The 17,740-nt window shown below is 50.6% G+C and overlaps 8 protein-coding genes across 8 annotated transcripts; 3 read left to right on the forward strand and 5 right to left on the reverse strand.

Moving 5' to 3' along the window:
• Window positions 1–3: 3 nt before the first annotated feature.
• Window positions 4–2,016, reverse strand: BDZ83DRAFT_580791 (ferric reductase transmembrane component 4; the record flags this gene model as incomplete). Its single annotated transcript, XM_060505383.1, has 4 exons — window positions 4–1,321; window positions 1,374–1,669; window positions 1,727–1,885; window positions 1,939–2,016. Coding segments are annotated over 4 exons (1,851 nt in total), but the record flags the coding sequence as incomplete, so codon positions are not given.
• A 1,261-nt stretch (window positions 2,017–3,277) lies between these two features.
• BDZ83DRAFT_753485 (MFS transporter) lies at window positions 3,278–5,242 on the reverse strand (the record flags this gene model as incomplete). The annotated part of the gene is made up of 5 exons (XM_060514353.1): window positions 3,278–3,740; window positions 3,798–4,007; window positions 4,065–4,464; window positions 4,518–4,562; window positions 4,618–5,242. 5 exons carry the CDS (start codon window positions 5,240–5,242, stop codon window positions 3,278–3,280), a joined length of 1,743 nt encoding a protein of 580 aa, XP_060363447.1.
• A 1,140-nt stretch (window positions 5,243–6,382) lies between these two features.
• BDZ83DRAFT_580867 (short-chain dehydrogenase) lies at window positions 6,383–7,513 on the reverse strand (the record flags this gene model as incomplete). Its single annotated transcript, XM_060505394.1, has 2 exons — window positions 6,383–7,044; window positions 7,114–7,513. 2 exons carry the CDS (start codon window positions 7,511–7,513, stop codon window positions 6,383–6,385), a joined length of 1,062 nt encoding a protein of 353 aa, XP_060363448.1.
• A 1,313-nt stretch (window positions 7,514–8,826) lies between these two features.
• Window positions 8,827–9,829, forward strand: BDZ83DRAFT_720658 (GA4 desaturase; the record flags this gene model as incomplete). Its single annotated transcript, XM_060512292.1, has 3 exons — window positions 8,827–9,128; window positions 9,182–9,321; window positions 9,375–9,829. 3 exons carry the CDS (start codon window positions 8,827–8,829, stop codon window positions 9,827–9,829), a joined length of 897 nt encoding a protein of 298 aa, XP_060363449.1.
• A 565-nt stretch (window positions 9,830–10,394) lies between these two features.
• On the reverse strand, window positions 10,395–11,271 carry BDZ83DRAFT_753488 (short-chain dehydrogenase; the record flags this gene model as incomplete). Its single annotated transcript, XM_060514354.1, has 2 exons — window positions 10,395–10,918; window positions 10,989–11,271. The coding sequence occupies 2 exons, from the start codon at window positions 11,269–11,271 to the stop codon at window positions 10,395–10,397; spliced, it is 807 nt and encodes a 268-aa protein (XP_060363450.1).
• Window positions 11,272–11,909: 638 nt separating this feature from the next.
• On the forward strand, window positions 11,910–12,436 carry BDZ83DRAFT_580825 (uncharacterized protein; the record flags this gene model as incomplete). The annotated part of the gene is made up of 3 exons (XM_060505389.1): window positions 11,910–12,071; window positions 12,149–12,348; window positions 12,400–12,436. 3 exons carry the CDS (start codon window positions 11,910–11,912, stop codon window positions 12,434–12,436), a joined length of 399 nt encoding a protein of 132 aa, XP_060363451.1.
• A 923-nt stretch (window positions 12,437–13,359) lies between these two features.
• On the forward strand, window positions 13,360–14,470 carry BDZ83DRAFT_731885 (uncharacterized protein; the record flags this gene model as incomplete). The annotated part of the gene is made up of 2 exons (XM_060512882.1): window positions 13,360–13,811; window positions 13,867–14,470. The coding sequence occupies 2 exons, from the start codon at window positions 13,360–13,362 to the stop codon at window positions 14,468–14,470; spliced, it is 1,056 nt and encodes a 351-aa protein (XP_060363452.1).
• Window positions 14,471–14,791: 321 nt separating this feature from the next.
• BDZ83DRAFT_702164 (MFS transporter) lies at window positions 14,792–17,167 on the reverse strand. Its single transcript, XM_060511451.1, has 4 exons — window positions 16,459–17,167; window positions 15,810–16,378; window positions 15,316–15,754; window positions 14,792–15,247 (listed from the first exon to the last, which is right to left on the reverse strand). Exons 1-4 carry the CDS (start codon window positions 16,797–16,799, stop codon window positions 15,097–15,099), a joined length of 1,500 nt encoding a protein of 499 aa, XP_060363453.1. The 5' UTR covers window positions 16,800–17,167; the 3' UTR covers window positions 14,792–15,096.
• Window positions 17,168–17,740: the final 573 nt, after the last annotated feature.

The raw sequence follows: 17,740 nt of genomic DNA on the forward strand, positions 1-17,740 counted from the left end.
AGAGACGTTTGCGTCGATGCCGTTGAGATCAACACTTTGAACGAGCCCTTCGGTTCGTGAAGACCAGTAGAGCTTCGCATTCCCGGGATAAGTCTGCAGGACTGGGGCTACAGCTGTGATGGCAACGCCTCCTATGATGCAGACAAGTTTCTGATACTTGCTGAGGTCATGGTGTGGAAGGTACCCTGCTTCGACAAAGACTGGCACCCGAGTGCGTGAGCGAAGCAGTTCTGTTGCCCCCGTGAAGGATCTAACGAGGAATGAGAGCCCGACACGGGACTTCTCCTTGACAGCAGCCACCTCCATGACACTCGACTCCTTTGAGTAGGAGTTAACCGAACTCTGAGTTGGCATGATACTGTTCATCGACTTTGCTGGAGCAGGCTTCACTCTGGAAGCCAAAATGGAGAACGGGTGGCTCTCCCAAGGTCGCCATGTAAGTGTTGGGAAGTAAAGGTAGGCGTGTCCGCTGCCGACCGCACCGTCAATGTCCAGCTGCATGTATTCCTCGTCGATGATGGTGATGTCAGCCCACATCAGACCGTTCCTCGCCATCCGGATTACTCTCGCTACTCGGTCGAACCCCCAAACGGCGAAGCAGATGTACATCCAGATCTCATAACCCCACTGGTTTTGGAATCTGTAGACAATGTGGAGGTAGGACCCGACCACCGCAAAGACAGCAAGGACGATGTGAACAGCTAAGAAGAGCTCGTAGAGCTTAGCGCGGAAAGGGATAACCGAAGCCGGCAGTAAAATACTCATTGCCAGCGTGCCGATGATGCCCCAGACCCAGTAGGGCAGCTTGGCTTCGATATCGTGCTGGCCCATGCTGACGTAGATTTGAAGCCAAGCTGCCGAGTGGAGGCAAGCCTGGAGAGTACAAAAGTATGCCGTCCACCGATGCAAGAGCATGAAAGTGGACTGGGTCCAGTCAGTCACCCAGTACAAGAAGTTGTTTCTCCCGGCGTAGAGGATGAGCAGCGGTAAGTTCGCAAAGCTCAAGACACCCATGCGATTGCTAAAGGACGTCAAGAGCTCCTGGTCCTTGTCGTTGACCCACCAGGCGTTGGGCTGGGCCGAGTCGTAGCCTACACCACTGAGAACGACATTGACTGCTACCATGTAGAAGACCAATATTGCCTGACCACGTGTAGGCATGATAAGCAGGTTGAAATAAGGAGCCTTGTGCCTCCGGCCGAACAACGGTGGGTCGATGAAGACAGCGTGGATCTTTGAGATAACCAACTTTGGCAGCGGGATGAATCGAAGCCACGAGAAGAAAATTGGGACTGCCGCACCGAGCGCGATTAGGACGAGACTTCGACAAGGTTAGCAAGACTTCATCTTGGAACATACAAAACAAGACTTACCCGTATCTCTCGTGGGCAACCTCCATCTTCTCAAACATCCCCATGGTGTTGTACTGTACTTGGTAGTCGGCATCTGACACCAGGGACTTTTCCTTCAATGGCATCGCGAACACCACAGTGGCTGTGGGAGTCCCGTTCACATTGCTAAATGCCTCCTGGTAGGTCCACTTCGGCGCGGGGGGGTACGCGTTGACATTAACGCCCGGTTCATCAAGTCTCCTATGGCTATTCCGGATGCTAGCTTCTGTCGATTGCCAGTACTTTTCGATCTCCCATATCGAGAGATCAGTACATCTCTGTGAGAAAACGCTAGTCAGCTTTCGGTTTCGGCTTATGCGGAGCACCGAACTGACCGTATGAATGCACCATGCGAAAGAAGTAAGGAAGACATTGTCGTTGGCATAGCATTCCGGAGACGTGTCGGCCATGATCATGCCGTGAATCTCCATCACGTTGCTGCAATTAAGCGGACTGGCTGAAAGTGCCACACGACACGAGTACGCACACAGAGGCTCGAGAGGGAATTAGTCCACGAGATTCCACGATGTTGAATATAACAACTAACCTGGTACATGGTGATACCATAGCCAATGAGTCCATGTCCTGCAATGCCCACTTCTTCCGCAATCACACCGCCAGCCATACCTGTGGCAGCCAGAACAACGGCCGAAAGGCCCGGAAGTGAAGGCATCCTCATGGACTGGGTCACTATCAACGAATGTAGCAACGTACGCAGTCTCGATTGGCCAAGAAGCTATCCTCAACTATACCTATTGCGTCGAAAAGAATGTGTTCAAAAGTTCGGAATCGGTCTCGGTTTAGTTTTTGGACAAACACAAGTCCGTATTTTGGGCATTCAATGTCTTTCATAGAACTGGACCAAAACGGGCGCATGCTTTGTCTGGCTACAGTGCCGAGATGCCGTTTCTACGAGCTCCTGGCCATTATCGCTGAATCATACACAAATCGATGGACTAGGAGAATACCGATCCTCGCCAAGGCCCGGTGCCAAGTCCGATTCACTTGGGATGAGTTCTGCCATCCAATGTGTTTTCTCGGGTTCTGCTGTCGATTTGCCGGTGGTTCGCGGTGTCGACCCCGATTCCCCGACCCGAGCTCAACCTCAATTCCCGGTCTACAACTGAGCCACTGGGATATCTCCGCTTTCCTAATCGAGCTTTGCGACTCTTGGAACAAAGTCGCAACCGAAAGTAGTCCGAAACATCATTGTGACTGTCTTAGAATTTGGCCGTGAAACATTTGTGCTCACTTCTTCTAAGGGGGAAACGGCGATTGAGAAGTCGCTCGGAGTATAGCGGAATTTTATCCCAGCCAACGAAATCCTCTGGGCCTGTAGCAACAGTCCCATGAGACTGAAGACTTAGCAAAATAGCTTCAGAATGATTGTAGAGTATGATTCCCACGAAGGTTTATGATAAAGCGTTTGAGTTCCTAGTTGAGGTAACACCTGACTTGCTGATGGTGAAGTCATGGGTTTCGTAGTGACGAGCTCGTCTCATTCAACGTTTAAAGTCATTCTGATATCTGACACCTAGTGTTGATGTAATTCAAACTACTAGGCAACTTGTAAGTCCTACGGAATGGTCTGTGATCGAGTTGAATGGCGAGTTTGGGGTCGCTAGTGACCTCACTTGCCAGATAAATAGCTTGACCTTACCCCCCCCCCCCTTGAATACTTCTGCGATAGTATGCAACATGTAAATGCTTGCTGGGGTATTAAATATTTCCAAAGCCAAAGCCAGCTCATATGCGAAGTTTCATCAGTTCTTGGTATTTGTATTGTTGGTAAATTGTCTCTATCTACATCCAACGGCGCTGGCGAAAACGGCTTTCTGGTACTAATATACACCAAAACCCATTTATTTTCGGCTTCTTTCGCTCGCTTACTTCTCAGCCTGACTTTTCTGTTCCTTTGCATCATCAAACGATCTCTTTTCCTTTTTGACGTTCTTCCACTCCAAGAGGGTTGCAAAGAGGAATGATATGGCGGCTAGGATCATGGCCAGCATGAAAGTTCTCGTTAAGGAAGTGTTGACCTTGTCCAATGCATTTTGATACTCAGTGGTCCCATTTCCGAAAATCTTTTGCAGGTTGTCCTTGATCTGAGTTGCTCCGCCATCGCCGTAAATCTTGGCAGCAACGGCTCCGCCAAGGTTCTTAGAGAGCTCCTGCTGGAACACGCTTTGCGCAACGGGCACTGATAAAGCAACTCCTAAAAGTCTCGTGAAAAGGGTCAGGCTCGTGCCCTTGGGAATCTTTTCGTTAGGCAGAACGGTCTGAACGGCCACGTTAGCCTGTTCGGCTCCGACGCCTACGCCAGCACCGACTAGAATCTGAGCGCCAACACTGAAAGACTTTATCAGTAATCTGGAGGATCTCCGGTAGAGTAGGTGGTAGACTTACAGTATGCCAAGTGCAGCATCAGATTCGACAGTCATTAAGAGCGCAGAACCGGCTGTGACCAGGAGGGAACCCAAAATCACGAATGGATTGTAGAATCCAATCGCCATTACAAGACCTCCAGCTACAATTGAGCCGACGGCTGTACTGATGCAGAGTGCTAGTTGCTTCAAGCCAGAAGATTCGGCATCATCTCCCCGGATCGATTGGAACCTATATGCCTTGGTGTAAGCAATAACGTCTAGATGGCTAATTGTTTCCAACACTTACCAAACAGGCAAGTAGAAGATGAAAACACCAAAGGCTCCGTTCAAGAAGAGCAGGTAAAGGTTAGAAGACGCAACGGAACGCTGTTTCACGATACTGAGAGGCACTGTAGCGTCGTCTCCCTGGAAGTACTGTAGTGCCACCCACGGGAGGAGTGTGACCCCGAACACAACCAAGACTGCGATGACGCGCGCGTCGTTCCACGGGTACTCACCACCGCCCCACTGAAGCGTCAACATCAGACAGACCAGAGAAGCCAGTAGGAGGGTAGTACCAAGAAGGTCAAACTTCTTTGCCAGCTGGATCGGGGTCATGGACCTGAGCTCCGCTGAGGTCCGGCAGAGGGAAGGGGGCAAACAGAAGATGACGACGGCGACTACTACAGCTCCGATCGGGAGATTGACTATAAATGTTAGATGTTGAACCCATTGCATGAAGATAGTGAAGAAAACCTACAGTAGAAGCACCATCTCCAAGAAGCTCTCTGGGTAATAGCACCACCTACAAGAATATCAGCCTTGGCTCCAGATCACGAAACAGATAACCAACAACGTACCCATGATAGGTCCAATGACACTGGCAATGGCATATGCAGCACCGAATAAGCCCGCAAACAGACTCCGCTTTCTAAGCGGCGTGATGCGAGCAATGACGATGAATGAGCCGCCGAATACGCCTGCCATGCCCACGCCCTGAATGGCTCTACCAACGATCAAGGCAACTGACGTCGGTGCAGAGCCACAAACCGCGCTACCAGCGAGGTAGATGACCACCGAGGTCAAGAACGTCCATTTGTTGTTGAAAAGCGAGTACGCTTGACCAAAGGGAAGCTGCAACGCAACGGCCGTGATCTGTTCTCCCGTGCTGTACCATGCAATGTCATCGGAACTATTGAAGACGCTCGTGATGGTCGGGATAGCTGTCGCAAGTACGGTCTGACTGACTGCCACGATGAAAACGGAACAAAAAAGAGCAAAAACAATGAGTCCCAACTGGACGCCTGTCGGATATGGTGGCTCATCTGCCTCGGGCTCGGGCTCTGTTTTCTCTAGCGATTCCGTCGTGCCGGTCGAATCGTCGCTGCCTTTCATACTGCTGGCCAGAGAGGAACCATTCGCTAGGGCTTCGGAGGACTGCAATTCTTTTTTGAGCGGATCCCCGAGGCTTTCAGGGGGCGACATATTGGGCTGAGATCTGGTTGATCAATCTGGGAGAGTGGAAAAGATGAGGGTTTGATTCGCTCAAGCGAGAATTTTCGAGCAAATGTCTAATATTGACACGAAAACACAACTGAAGATGAACGAGGTGAAGAGTATTACTGGTATTTGGATGCCTTTATCCCAATGACCGTGGCGGAACTATTGTCATCGCGATTCATAGCACAACTGGGTTCGCCGATGATCAAGGTTGCGTTGCCGGGGACCGGGGCCAGGCGTTGACCGCGTCCTCGAGTTCCGCCCACCTGCTGCCCACATGAGTGTATTTCTGAGACTGTAATGGTCACTGGCCACTACCGGGATGAATAGTATCTGTACTTTTAGAGTTTTGACAGAGTGAACCTACCAATCAGCTTGGCTACTCATGTTGAAGACCAGGGTGAACCATTATTCCTCATGATTCATCGCCGATCGTATTGTCCCAATTGAGTATACGAGAGCCCCATTGTGGAAAGGCCTTGAACAGAAGATGTTACCTTGACACTGAACCGAGTGATGCCTCTCAGTTACCACAAGTAAACTTTTCTCATCTGTAATTCCCAAGAGAACATAAGTAGTCGGGAAACCCACATGTCCAACCACCGTTCGATCCAGGCAAAAGAACAAGATGCCTAGATCGCGATCTCCACAGCTAGAGGACATCATCTCTGCTCTATCATATTGAATGGGAACATGAAGGTATTCAAAACGAATCCAGAAATATTACCGAATCTCTTCTCGAGAAAAGGTGGAAATTGAGGTTTCCTCTGCCCTCGATGGTCCAACCTTGCATAACCAGGAACACGACATTTTTGGAACTTTCAACATGAAGAGAACTTAAGTAAGAAACGAGGAATAGGAAAGGATTTTGAATAAATCAACTGGTAGAAGATCCCAGCCATCTTGGACAAACAGTCTAAGTCAGTACTTGGATCTCCAAATCTCTTAGTTTATAGAGCCGTAGGTTGTTTTTTACCACCACTTCGTGAGGCGAAGGGCTTGGCGATGCTACAATAGCCTCATATTGTATTCGGTAAAATAAGCGTAACCAATGGAGTATAGAAAACAAAGAGTATCTGTCAGTTCGATTCCTGAGCTAGACGGATCCAAGAGGGTTCAAATCAGCTAGAGCTCGTCCTCCAATCCAACCATCTTCAATGAATCAGCCCACAGCTTCTTCTCTCCCTCCTCGTTGAATGCCCACGACTTGAAACCATATCCAGCCCAGTTGGTATCATCAGGAATGGGCTTACTAACACCGCAGTCCTCCATGTAGAACCCGCCAACGCCATCGTACTGCTTACCCACACACGCCAACACACTCGTAGCAGCACCTTGCTGGACACTCTTCCACACTTTCCTGATATGAGGCATTTGGATGAGCTTCTCCAGCATCTTGCGAGTCTCCTCGTCCGAAGACTCCATCAAGCCACTGCCAAAGCCACCGGGGTGGATGCTGATGGCATGAACCCCCTCAGATCCGTAGCGGCGCTCAACTTCATTGCAGAACCAGATCTTTGCCGTGTTAGAGTGCGCATAGGATACGCCAGGCTCGTAGCCCTTGCCATTGGGATTAGCCGTGTCGTAATTGTTCTCCGGGAGGACAGTCGAAGCCGTGTGAGATGTGCTGGAGGTGGTGACCACACGCACGTTCACATTATTGTTCGCAGCCGTGTCCAGGAGAAGAGGTTTGAGAAGTTGGAAGAGGTAAAAGTGCGCGAGGTAGTTCACACCAAATTGCTGCTCGTATCCTTCTTCCGTGTAGCCACGTGGTGTCGCCGCAATGCCTTGAAGAAAGTTCGAGTTAGCGACGAATTACAGTGCTACTTGAGTGAAAAAATGGCGGCACCACTAACCTGCGTTATTGACGAGAACGTCCAATCGCACCGCGCTATCGAGAACATGCTCTGCGCCTTTCTTAACGCTCTTCAAGCTACTGAGCTCCATTTCCACGACCTCTAGTCTAAGGCTGGCATCTTCACTTTGCAGCTGAGCCTTGACCTTTTCACCCTTTGCGAGGTTACGCGAGGTGAAGAACACCTTCATACCGGTCTTGGCTAGATGCCGAACAATCTCGAGGCCAATACCATTGGTGCCGCCCGTCACCAACGCCACTTTGTCATCCAGCTTGCCAATCAGACCCTCATCTTCAATGATCTGGAGTGCAGTCGGGCGAGCATCACCTTCACCCTGGGGGTTGGCATGGGCCGCAGCGTAGCGGTTGGGGATTTGAGGCAGGTTCGGGATGTAAGGCATGTTGAAGTATGTTTCTTGACCTTCTTCCGGGGGTGTGTCTTGGTTGTTTTGCGTTTGCGAAACTTGACTAGAAGAGATTGGACGACGTGTGCTTGGCGGCTGCGAAGTTTGGCTAGAAGAGCTGGGACGTCGTGTGTTTTGTGTGACAAGATCTTGACAATATGTATCTTGACGGATTGAGCTGCAGCGGAAAGAAGTCTTTGTCAACGAAGAGAGATCTTTGACTCGGGGGATGTGCACCATGACCAAGATAGTCGGGTTGCTTTATTTCTTTGCATATTCTGTTTGACTCGTTCTCGAGTTACCATTCCCTCGGGATGCGCGGCAACAGGACTATCTAGAGTTATTTTCTCAGCATTAATGCCGGGAATTGTAGGCCAATTGTGGCCCTAGTTGACCCCGACATAACCATAGCACATGGCCGGGTACGGGAGTTAACAAAGTGTTTTTAGGAGCCCTGGCTCCCTAAATGGACTGAACATCAGATAATTGGCACTAGATCGATCTTATGTTTATCAATTCACTAGGAAAACATAACCGGAAGAACAGATGGATCGCGAGGAGCTTCGGTGATACATGATTTAGTCAGCGGTGAAGCTGTGCAATGATATCAAGCCGGATAGCTCCCCAACTCTTTTTCACCCAAACACAAACGACGAGCCTGCTGTGAGAGCGGCAGTTGGGGTCACCGGTGACTGGATTACCGGCGAATGGTAACCGCGCAAGGTTCTCCGACCGGCAAAAGTTGGGGACGCATTGCCCAACTAGGCAAATTTGAAGAGAGACTGGCCAATCATGGTTGACTACGGCATCTTGGAACTCTAAACTGATGGCGTGAGTCGAGGCCCGGCCCGTTTTGGTTTTCTCGGGGCTTGAGTTGTACCTAAAATAAGTCTTTGCTTGTACGAACGGGAACGGCAAAGCAATGGCGTAAATAATCCGCAGATCGCCCTGCTTGGTAGTGTTGAGAGTGATTCTGATTGGAGAGTCAACTGGATAGTGGCGCCTCGAATACTGTTTGAATAGTCCTTGTTGCCGGCTAAGTACTCCCCTCAGATTAGTTGAGGATAGTCGGCAAGTTCCTCGTACAAAATACTGCTTGCGGGATTCAGGTCCGGTGTAAAGTTTGGCTCTGCGTGTTGCTCATGTTCATTTCCCGGCTGAAGGGAGTCGTGGACTCATTAAATGCAAGACTGACAGTCCCGCTATCCACTCTCAACTTCCCACTGAGTCCGCGGCTAGCGATTCACTGCTCATCTCAGAACATCCAGCTTTGAACTCGTTGTAGCAAGCCATCGTTGCCTTTTGCAAATATGCCCCACTCCACTCAGAAGCCGGAGTCCGTTGAGGCTTATGTCAACTATCACCAACCGCCGCCTAAGGGCGAGGCATTCCCTGTTCAAATGATCGCTACTGTGGGCTTTCAGCGTACCAAGTATAATCGACAACTCGTTCCGGTTACAGACATGCGCACATGCGACGAAGAGTTCAGTCTCGACACCCAGGGCTTCAAGGTTGTCGAGAGCACTGTTCAGGAGAGGGGCTGGGAGGGCGACTACAGATTTGGTCTCCCTGACCAGCTTCGGAAGGATGTTCAAGAGCTCTTGATGAGACAGTAAGAACAGCCATATGTCAATTACAAAGGGTATTGACTGACAAGCCACGCAGCTCGGGCGCAACATACGTGCACCCATTTGCCCCTCATGTCATACGTCGTGATCCTCATGAGAAGATTCTCAACATTCCGGAGGACCTTCCTGACTCTCAGGTCCTGAACATGCAGCCACCCGCAATGTTCATTCACGTCGGTAAGTGCCACAATGCTATGAGTGTTTTAGAGTGCGGCACTCACACCGCAAAGATCAATCATACAAAGGTGCAGAGGTGGTGCTCGATCGGCTTCCCGAAGCAGAGATGCTTCGTACCAAGACCAAGACCCGGTGGGGAATTATCAACGTCTGGCATCCACTGAAGCTGGTTCAACGTGAACCGCTGGCGGTCTGTGATGCGCGAAGCGTCGAAGAGCCTGATCTTCGCCCGGTCACCACGCGCATCGTCCTGGGCAAGCCGCCCAACACCATTAATAAGGACAACGAGCAATGGCATATGGTGGCGAGCCCGCAGCATAAATGGTATTACGCCAGCAACATGACCCCGGACGAGGCGCTCTTGATCAAGATATTCGATACCAAGCTGGATGGTAGAGCCAGACGGGTGCCGCACACCGCAATTCAGACACCAAAGGATGTTGGGCCACCACGGGAGAGTATTGAGATCAGGTGCCTTGTATTCTGGGAGGACCAGGAATTGGAGTAGAGAAGACTAGCATTGTTCTGAGATCATCTCTATACTTGATGTAGCCAGCGAAATAGGCAAATTGAAAAAACCGAAGGGAAATCGAACTACCAGTGTTACCTTAGATACAAGACAACGGCCGTAAATGACCCAGACGCGGAGCCAATTCAACAACGGGGTCGAAACAAAGATTCTACGATGGGTTAAGAATTTTGAGATCCGGTCAGTCCTTATCTTATGAAACAAGTCCTCATCTCACGAAGACAGATGTATGATGGACCGGATTGACTGTTAACTAATACTGAAATGTCGGCTTTTCGATCTAAACTGCATCAGGGGCGGAAATACTATATTATCTGATTGCATCGTATTGTTTTTGAAGTCACTTCTCTGAGGCAATTGCCCAAGGCAACTGACATTACAGGTTTGGTTCTTTTAGAAAGCATTAATGTTTGTAAAAGGCTTAAAAGCTGGCAGATCCGCCATGATAAGAGTAGAGATGAAGCTATTTCACAAGATCCGTCGTTAAAATCACTGTAGCCAGAAGATTCCAAGTTCTGTTTCGATGAACTTTCAGTCATCTCAACTACCAAGGCTGCACAGGCGTGCCGTAAACCGCCATGTTCACCACCTTTCCAACATCGGCATCTCTCTTTCCTTCAACAACATCAACAAGTGCCTTGCCACCAGCCGAAGGGTCTCCGGCACCCATCTTCTTCATAGACTCCGGGTCACCCTCGCCAATATCAGTGGCGAAGAAGCCAGGAGCAACGCACCAGACCTTGACGCCGTCGTTCTTCAACATACGCACCCACTCAAGCATGACCATGTTGAGGCCGACCTTGGCTGCTCTGTACGAGATGGTCCCGACAGGCTTGGGGGTCCCGGCTGGCGGGACCCTGTAGGTGAAATGAGAGGAGTCCGCCGCGTTTTCCAGCGAGGACACACCGCTGGTGTTAAAGATGAGCCGAGGGTCGGAAGACTTGAGCAAGAGGGGGAGAAACGTGTCTGCGATGATGTGGGGGCCAGTGACGTTGATGTCCCAGGACTTATTGTAGGCCTCGCGGACTGTCATGTTGCCACGTTCGATCTGTTGATCCAGCATGACGCCTGAACAAGGTAAAAGAGTCAGTCAAAGGTTACAGAATACAATTATTAAAGAGCAGCAGGAGGTGCATACCGGCGTTGTTGACAAGTGCATCAATCCTGTCAACCTTGCTCGCGACAGTCTCGTAGGCCTCTCTGATGGAGTCGTCGCTTTCGACATCGAGCTGAAGTGGCTCGACGGTGCTGTGAGACTTGACCTCAGCCGCAGCTGTCTCAGCAGCGGCCTTTCCCTTGGCAAAATCACGGCTACCCAAGAAGACGTGGTACTTTTGCTTGGACCCAAGCAAGGTCTTCACTGCTTGGTATCCGAGGCCCTTGTTGGCTCCAGTGATGAGAACGATCTTACGGTCAGCCATAGTGAAGAGTTGTGAAGGTGAGATATGTAAAAAGTGGAGGAAGCAAGTGCTGGTGCTGCAGTGAACGATAGACGATTGTCTGGCCTATGTGTTGACTGAAAAGTTGGGTGATAAACATACGCAATAGGAGTCAAGGAAGGTTGGCATTTATATCATGTCCAAGTAAAAAGCAAATGAGATACATGGTTGTTTCGGTGAACATCTCCCTGATCCAAGTAAGCCGGCAATCACATAAGTTGCACTCTGAACTGTAATAACCCAAAGCACACGCAGGATCGGGGCTTTTGCCGCTTGCAAAGCTGAGATTATCGGTAGGTGAACGATTCAGCAGTTCAGAGCTCTGTGAACGGTTTTCCCGCCCGCGGTGGCCGGGTCGGGGACCTGTGAACTCTCGCAGTGCCCGACTCGGCGCTTGGGGCGCACAACAGCCATGTTGCTGAAGGATGCATGTGTAACCTACAGCTGAGCTTTGAGCTTGGGGCAGAACGCGGGAAGGGAGAGCGCAAGGTTAGAATGAGCACTGCAGACACCTAAAAGGTGACGGTTCCCCTCCCCGCACGAAGCCTGTGGATTGGGAGAAGCGGTCTGGATCCCTGATTCTCTCTCATTCCGGCAACTAAACCTCCAAATCAGACAGCATGGGCTCCCTCGAACAGCCAAAGCGCAACTTTGCCTACAGCATCTACGTCTATAAGAAAGCGGACCAAGATGAGCAGAGCCACCACAATCATATTGAAAGCGTGAATACTCCAATTATCAAACCACTTCTCGAAAAATATGGAGCTGTATCCTACACTGTGGTATGTTGAACATTCTGTGTTCATGTGGCGGCCTTATCCGCAGAACGGATTGTCTGACTGAAGAGCATCGTCAATAGACCCACAACGATAACTCCGCCAAAGCAGACTTCAAGAAGCTGTTCCCCGACGCACCTAGCGCCATGCTATTGGATTACGATTCGGTCATCTCAATAATCGTACCCGACATTGGGTGCATAGAGAAAATGCGCGACGACCCTGACTTTTTGGGTAAATTCATACCTGACCATTTTAATTTCGCTGATATGAGCCGGAGTCGGTAAGTCGAATGTTGTTACTCGGTGTTGACAGTTGCTGACACTCGATTTAGCTGTGTTGTGGGATGGGCAGAGCACTACACATTCTAGCAGATTGGTCGAGAAATTATTGGAGTAGACCCGTTACTTAGTTTTCCCAATTAGTCCAAATGATCATGAGATATTTCTTCCCAGAAGCAAAAGAAGCATTTTTTCGTGCATGTGTCAAAATTCGTGTCTTCCTGATTTGCGCTCTTCTCAATGCAGGTATGTAAGAAGCTATCTCAAAGTGTCTTCATGGCAATTCCGGACACTTAACGACTCTTCAACCTCGCTGACGCTCTTGAGCAAAATTAACAACTCAACATTCTCTGAACGGGCAAAGGCATCGGATCCAAGTCCTAGGCCACTAGCTAAGAGTAATCTCGATAGTATGCCTATACATCGATTGAAAGATCCACAGCACGCTCGCAGGATTCTAAGCAAGACGTCGCATGCCCACCTACAAGAAGTGACCATAAAGCCTACCTATAGCGGCAGATCCCACCCGATCTGTGGCTCTAGGCAGGTCGAGTGAAGCTCCTTACTGCGGTCCGCCACGCCGTGGCCTCGGAACACACAAGTTTAGACCCTTTGGACAGGGCTATTAGACAGCCAAGTGAGCTCTTTTTACATCGCGATCTTCGTCTCATCCTCAGGGTACCCGGATCTGGGCCACTCGTGTATGTACAAGATCATGGTTTCGTAAAGGGCACTTGCCTCCATCCACCGGCAACACCTTTCATCGAAACTTAGGCCCCGTGCACAGCGATCGGGAACTCAATCACCGCAAAAACCAGGGAGCATAGCCCGGCACTTGGTGCATCGGTGACAAGAACGCCGTGATCGATATGAAGCTTGGAAGGCCTGCTGCTACCTCCGATGCACACCGAAGCGTTGGATATTAAAGGTCGGCTCGTGCAGGTGTTTGTCGGACGTTTACACCATTTCAACAGTCAAGCTCATAAGCCTGCACCAATAACAACTTGACCATCATGCCTACTCTTGAACTGAACTACGCCACAAAGGACGAGCTGGCCTTCCTCGACACCGAGGTCAAGAGAAAGCTCAAAGTCTCGGGCGACAAGATCGAGTACACCGCTACCGAGCTTGCGGAAAAGGATAGCGAGGAGCGCGCAAAGCTCGCTGGCGTCTACAACCTGAACAAGGAGTCTTACGATGCCACCCTTAACTATCGTCTCTGCCCTACCAAGGGCGGCGACGAAATGATCTGGGGCGGCACCTTTGCCCAGATGCGCCGGAAATATGACCCGCGACCGGTCAAGATCTACAACGCTCGTGGCAAGGAGTCCGAGTTCAGTCTGGACAAGACTGGATTCCAATTCGAACATTTCCCTACTTCATACAAAGACTTTCCGTGGAGTCCCATTGACGAGAAGCTCAACAAGATCTACAATGCCGAGTGTGAGGAGTTTATGAGAAAGCTGTAAGCGTCTCTTAGAAAGACATAGCTCTCAACTTTTACTGACCTACACATTCAGGACTGGAGCGAGCGACGTCCGCGTTATCTCCCACATCATCCGCCAACGTCAGTGGGAGAGTGCCGACCCTGAAGAGGACAAGGACAAGCCAGACATGGCCATGACCGACGGCGGCCTGCTCTCTGCCCGCTTCGTTCACATCGATCAGTCGGATCTCGGTGCCAAGCGCCGCCTCTACGACGACCTTCCTCCCGGAGAAGGCGCCAAGCACGACGGCAAGCACCGTTGGGCCATCGTCAACCTCTGGAGACCCATGGACGAGGTCCATCGCGAGCCTCTGGCCCTGTGCGACGCCAGGTCTGTTCGTGACGACGAGCTGCACGATACCATGCATTGCGTTCCCTTCCGGTGGCCTCACAAGCCTACCGAAAACCACATGTGGCAGATTGCGCCGCCCGAGACGCCTGACCAGCACAAGTGGTGGTTCCGGGGCGGTATGACACGAGACAATGTTATTCTCATCAAGATCTTTGACTCCAAAAAGGATGGTAGGGCTAGGCGCACTCCGCACAGCGCTTTTCCTACTCCTGATGATATTGGTCCCGCGAGACGGAGCATCGAGACTCGATTCTTCCTTTTCTGGGAGGATCAGAGCTGCGAGTAGATGCCATTAGGGCAGGACAGCCACCGTATACGGACGAGAGTAGATTGTAGCATATGATTGAGTTTAGCTAGTTGAATCAAAGTTTCTTCCCGAGCTTCATTGATTTCCTCTCGTCAGTAAATCTCTTGTTGGTAATGAAGCTGTTGATTAACTACAAGATTCGTACCGAGTAAAATGGAATTGCCGATTTTCTTCTAGCGTCGATTTACACAAGAAGGTGATATATGCCAACTACCTATTGTTCAACTCGATCTTTCTATTCGATCTTTGAAACCTCGAGTAGTTGGAATCAAGCCTTTGAGCATTTAAAAGAGTGAGACGCGTGGAAAATGGAACTTGAGGGAATAGCTCAGCTGATACGAATACACGCGAAGTTATCCAGTATGGTGTGTGATGTTCTCAACCTATGGTTCCCAACTCAGCAGTGAAGACTATTTGATACACGTATGATGATCCAGTCCTGGAGTCCAATCTAATCCACCTCGACGCACCTCAAGGCACCCTCACAAGCGTCCCACAAGCAGAGCGTCTACTAGAACTATCTACCGACTATCGTTGTCTCCTCTGACTTCAGGTCTGCCAGAGTATCCAATTCAGTACCTGTTTTGTTTCATGATCTTATAGCCTCATCTACCGTATGAAGGAGACCACTTGCTACGAGCTCGAATCTTGTCTCCATAGTGATAGAAAAGGAATGGGATGGGAGCCAAAACTACACCAAACAAAGCCAACAGCGAAGTGGCACGGGCGACACCAATCGAAGTGTACATGGAAGTACTTCTTGGAGTTAGTAAAGAGGGCAGCAATACGTCAGGGCTAACCTAAGATAGGAGTAGATGACTCACGCAAACACCGGGAACCCAGACGCGAAAAGCGATCGCATGAAGGTGTTAGCCGCGATCGCCGAGTTGGAGTTGATTCCATAGCAGTCGACAATGTAATTCATGCCCTGCATGTTGACCAAGATAATGCCAACACCGATAGGCACGCCGGCAACGATCTGCGGCCAGGGATCCGTGGACGGCGAGCTCGTCGCCGCGAACCAGAACATGCCGACGGGCAGACAGACTGTCCCAATCATCATCAGCAACAGCCTGTTCTCCTGCGGGCGGCCAGCCTTCGGATCCGGCGACAACTTGGTGTTGACTGTCGCGATGATGAGTGCGCCGCCGAGGATCGTGCCCAGCAAGATGGAAAGGAGCGGGAGGCCGGCAGAGGTGGAGTCCCAATGGCGCTCGCGTTCAAAAGACATTGGGTAGGCGAGAAAAAAGACGTACATGAGTCCTAGGATGTCTTTAGTCAATAGTTCATTGCAAGCGTATGTGAGCTGGTACCGTACCGAAGACGACGGAGATGTAAGTGGACATCAACAAGAGGATGGGCTCCAAAAACAGCATCTTGGCTGGACGCGAGAGGCACTTCTCGACAATGTCATTGAGATTGCTCTCCTGTTCTTCAGACTTGGCCCGCAGAGCCCAGTTGCGCGTCATATGGCGCATTCGCTTTGCCCGTCTTTCTAAGAGGATCGGGGAATACGTCTCGGCCAAAGCTGGATATGTGACCACGGCGACGGTCAGCGTAAAGATGGCCGTGATGTTGAAAATCCACCGCCATCCCAGGAGCGGACTCTTGACAATGACTGAGCCGATCATAGGGCCGAGGACGGGCCCGATCATGAGAAAAGTTCCCGTGCAGGGCATGGCGAAGCCCCGCTGCTTCGGGGTCCAGATATCGGCGAGTGTGCCGCTGAGGATAGCGGACGGTGCGGCGCCGAAGACACCCTGCAAGAACCGGAAGACGAATATTGTGTAGAGGCTTTGGGCACTGGCTGCCGGCAGCTGGAGGAGCGCAAAGGTCACGTAGCCAACCATCAAAGGGCGCTTTCTCCCATAGCGCTCTGAAAGAGGCCTGTATCGTAGGGTGTAAGTCGTTAGCTCAGGCACTTTCACAGTTCATCGAAGAGGCATGCGGGGGAAAGGCTCTCCTACCCGAAGATGATGGGACCGACGGCAAACCCAAGCATGAAGAGCGAAGTACCGCCAAAGACCATGTTCTGCACCGTGGTATTATACTCAGCGGCAGTTACGCCAGCAGCTGCGCTGAAAACGGATGACGAAAAGGTCGTCGATAGCACGTACAGCGCCAGCACCAGCGTGATGAGCCATTTGCGAGGTGTGGGCAGGTTCTGAGGACAACCCTTGTCATCTGGGCCGAGCCAGTCGACGATGAAGTCACCGCCTTGAATCTTGGCGATGACTTGCTCGTCGAGGGACAGTGGCTCATCTGCGTAAGTGACTTCTGCTGGACTTTCGTCTGCTGGCGGCGCCATGGTGGATGTAAACCTTGCACTGGGCTGAATGGCGCAGAGATTTAAGATATATCCAAGAGGAAAGAATGGAAGAATTGACTTTGAAGAGAGAATGGTGAACGGAAATAGAGTAAGTTACAACTTGTCCAGAGATCGTAGATATCGAAATCCGGACCTCACTTTAGCAAATGATTGAGAACACCCACCTGAATCACTGAGAATGTTCTTGGAGGTCTTGGGGGGATTTGACAGTAATCTCGTTCTGCAGGCGAAGGGCCCTATGCCGCTCTGCTTTATTACAGGGGCAGAGTTCACGGGGACACGGTAACCATCGCTCAGATCGTAGAGGAACAGCCCGACCGCTGAAGCCCGTCCGTCGTGTTACACCTCAAACACCAGTTACCGTGGAAGCCGGATCACGCAATTAAGAGGTTCCAATGAGCGTTATTTTCTTTGCTAGGGGCTGGCCACAAAAGCCGTTGCACACATAGCTCGGGGTTTGCTCTACTTCATTTCTGGATGCTTCCCGATCGTTCTCGGGAATGTGTAATTAACCCCGTTGAACTGGCGCGCTGATTTTACCATACCATTGGGATGAGGCCTGGGATTTCTCTGTACCGTTTCAACGATTTTCCCGAGCGAAATGCAGCCATTGAAAAGCATGGAGGGACCACCTATTAGCAATTGTATTTGAATAGACTGAATTCTGCGAGAGGGTTAGTTGTGTTGGGTGCGGCAATCGATCCCCGAAACCCAGTCGCAATCGGGGCATCCGTCGGCAAAGTGAGTCAGTAACTTGACGGCCTCTGGTACCTTGTGGCCCAGCCAAGCCGGTTGGAATCGATTACGACATGATTATCCATACGGATTATGGCTTTTCAAAGCCTGCAGGACCCTGAGAGCATGTAACCAGATTAGCACCTAAGCACGTTAGGTGGCTTAATCAACTATGAGCTGTGGTG

Source organism: Colletotrichum acutatum (assembly GCF_030867785.1).
Source record: "Colletotrichum acutatum strain CBS 112980 chromosome Unknown BDZ83scaffold_65, whole genome shotgun sequence".
Taxonomy (NCBI): domain Eukaryota; kingdom Fungi; phylum Ascomycota; class Sordariomycetes; order Glomerellales; family Glomerellaceae; genus Colletotrichum; species Colletotrichum acutatum.

Excerpts from the sequence above, each read along its gene's own strand:
- BDZ83DRAFT_702164 (XM_060511451.1), bottom strand. The coding sequence starts at position 16,799 with ATGGCGCCGCCAGCAGACGAAAGTCCAGCAGAAGTCACTTACGCAGAT. Across the intron at positions 16,379-16,458 it reads GTCGGTCCCATCATCTTCGG|GCCTCTTTCAGAGCGCTATG; the intron begins GTAGGAGAGCCT and ends CCTACGATACAG. Across the intron at positions 15,248-15,315 it reads TCTGGGTTCCCGGTGTTTGC|TACTTCCATGTACACTTCGA; the intron begins GTGAGTCATCTA and ends AACTCCAAGAAG.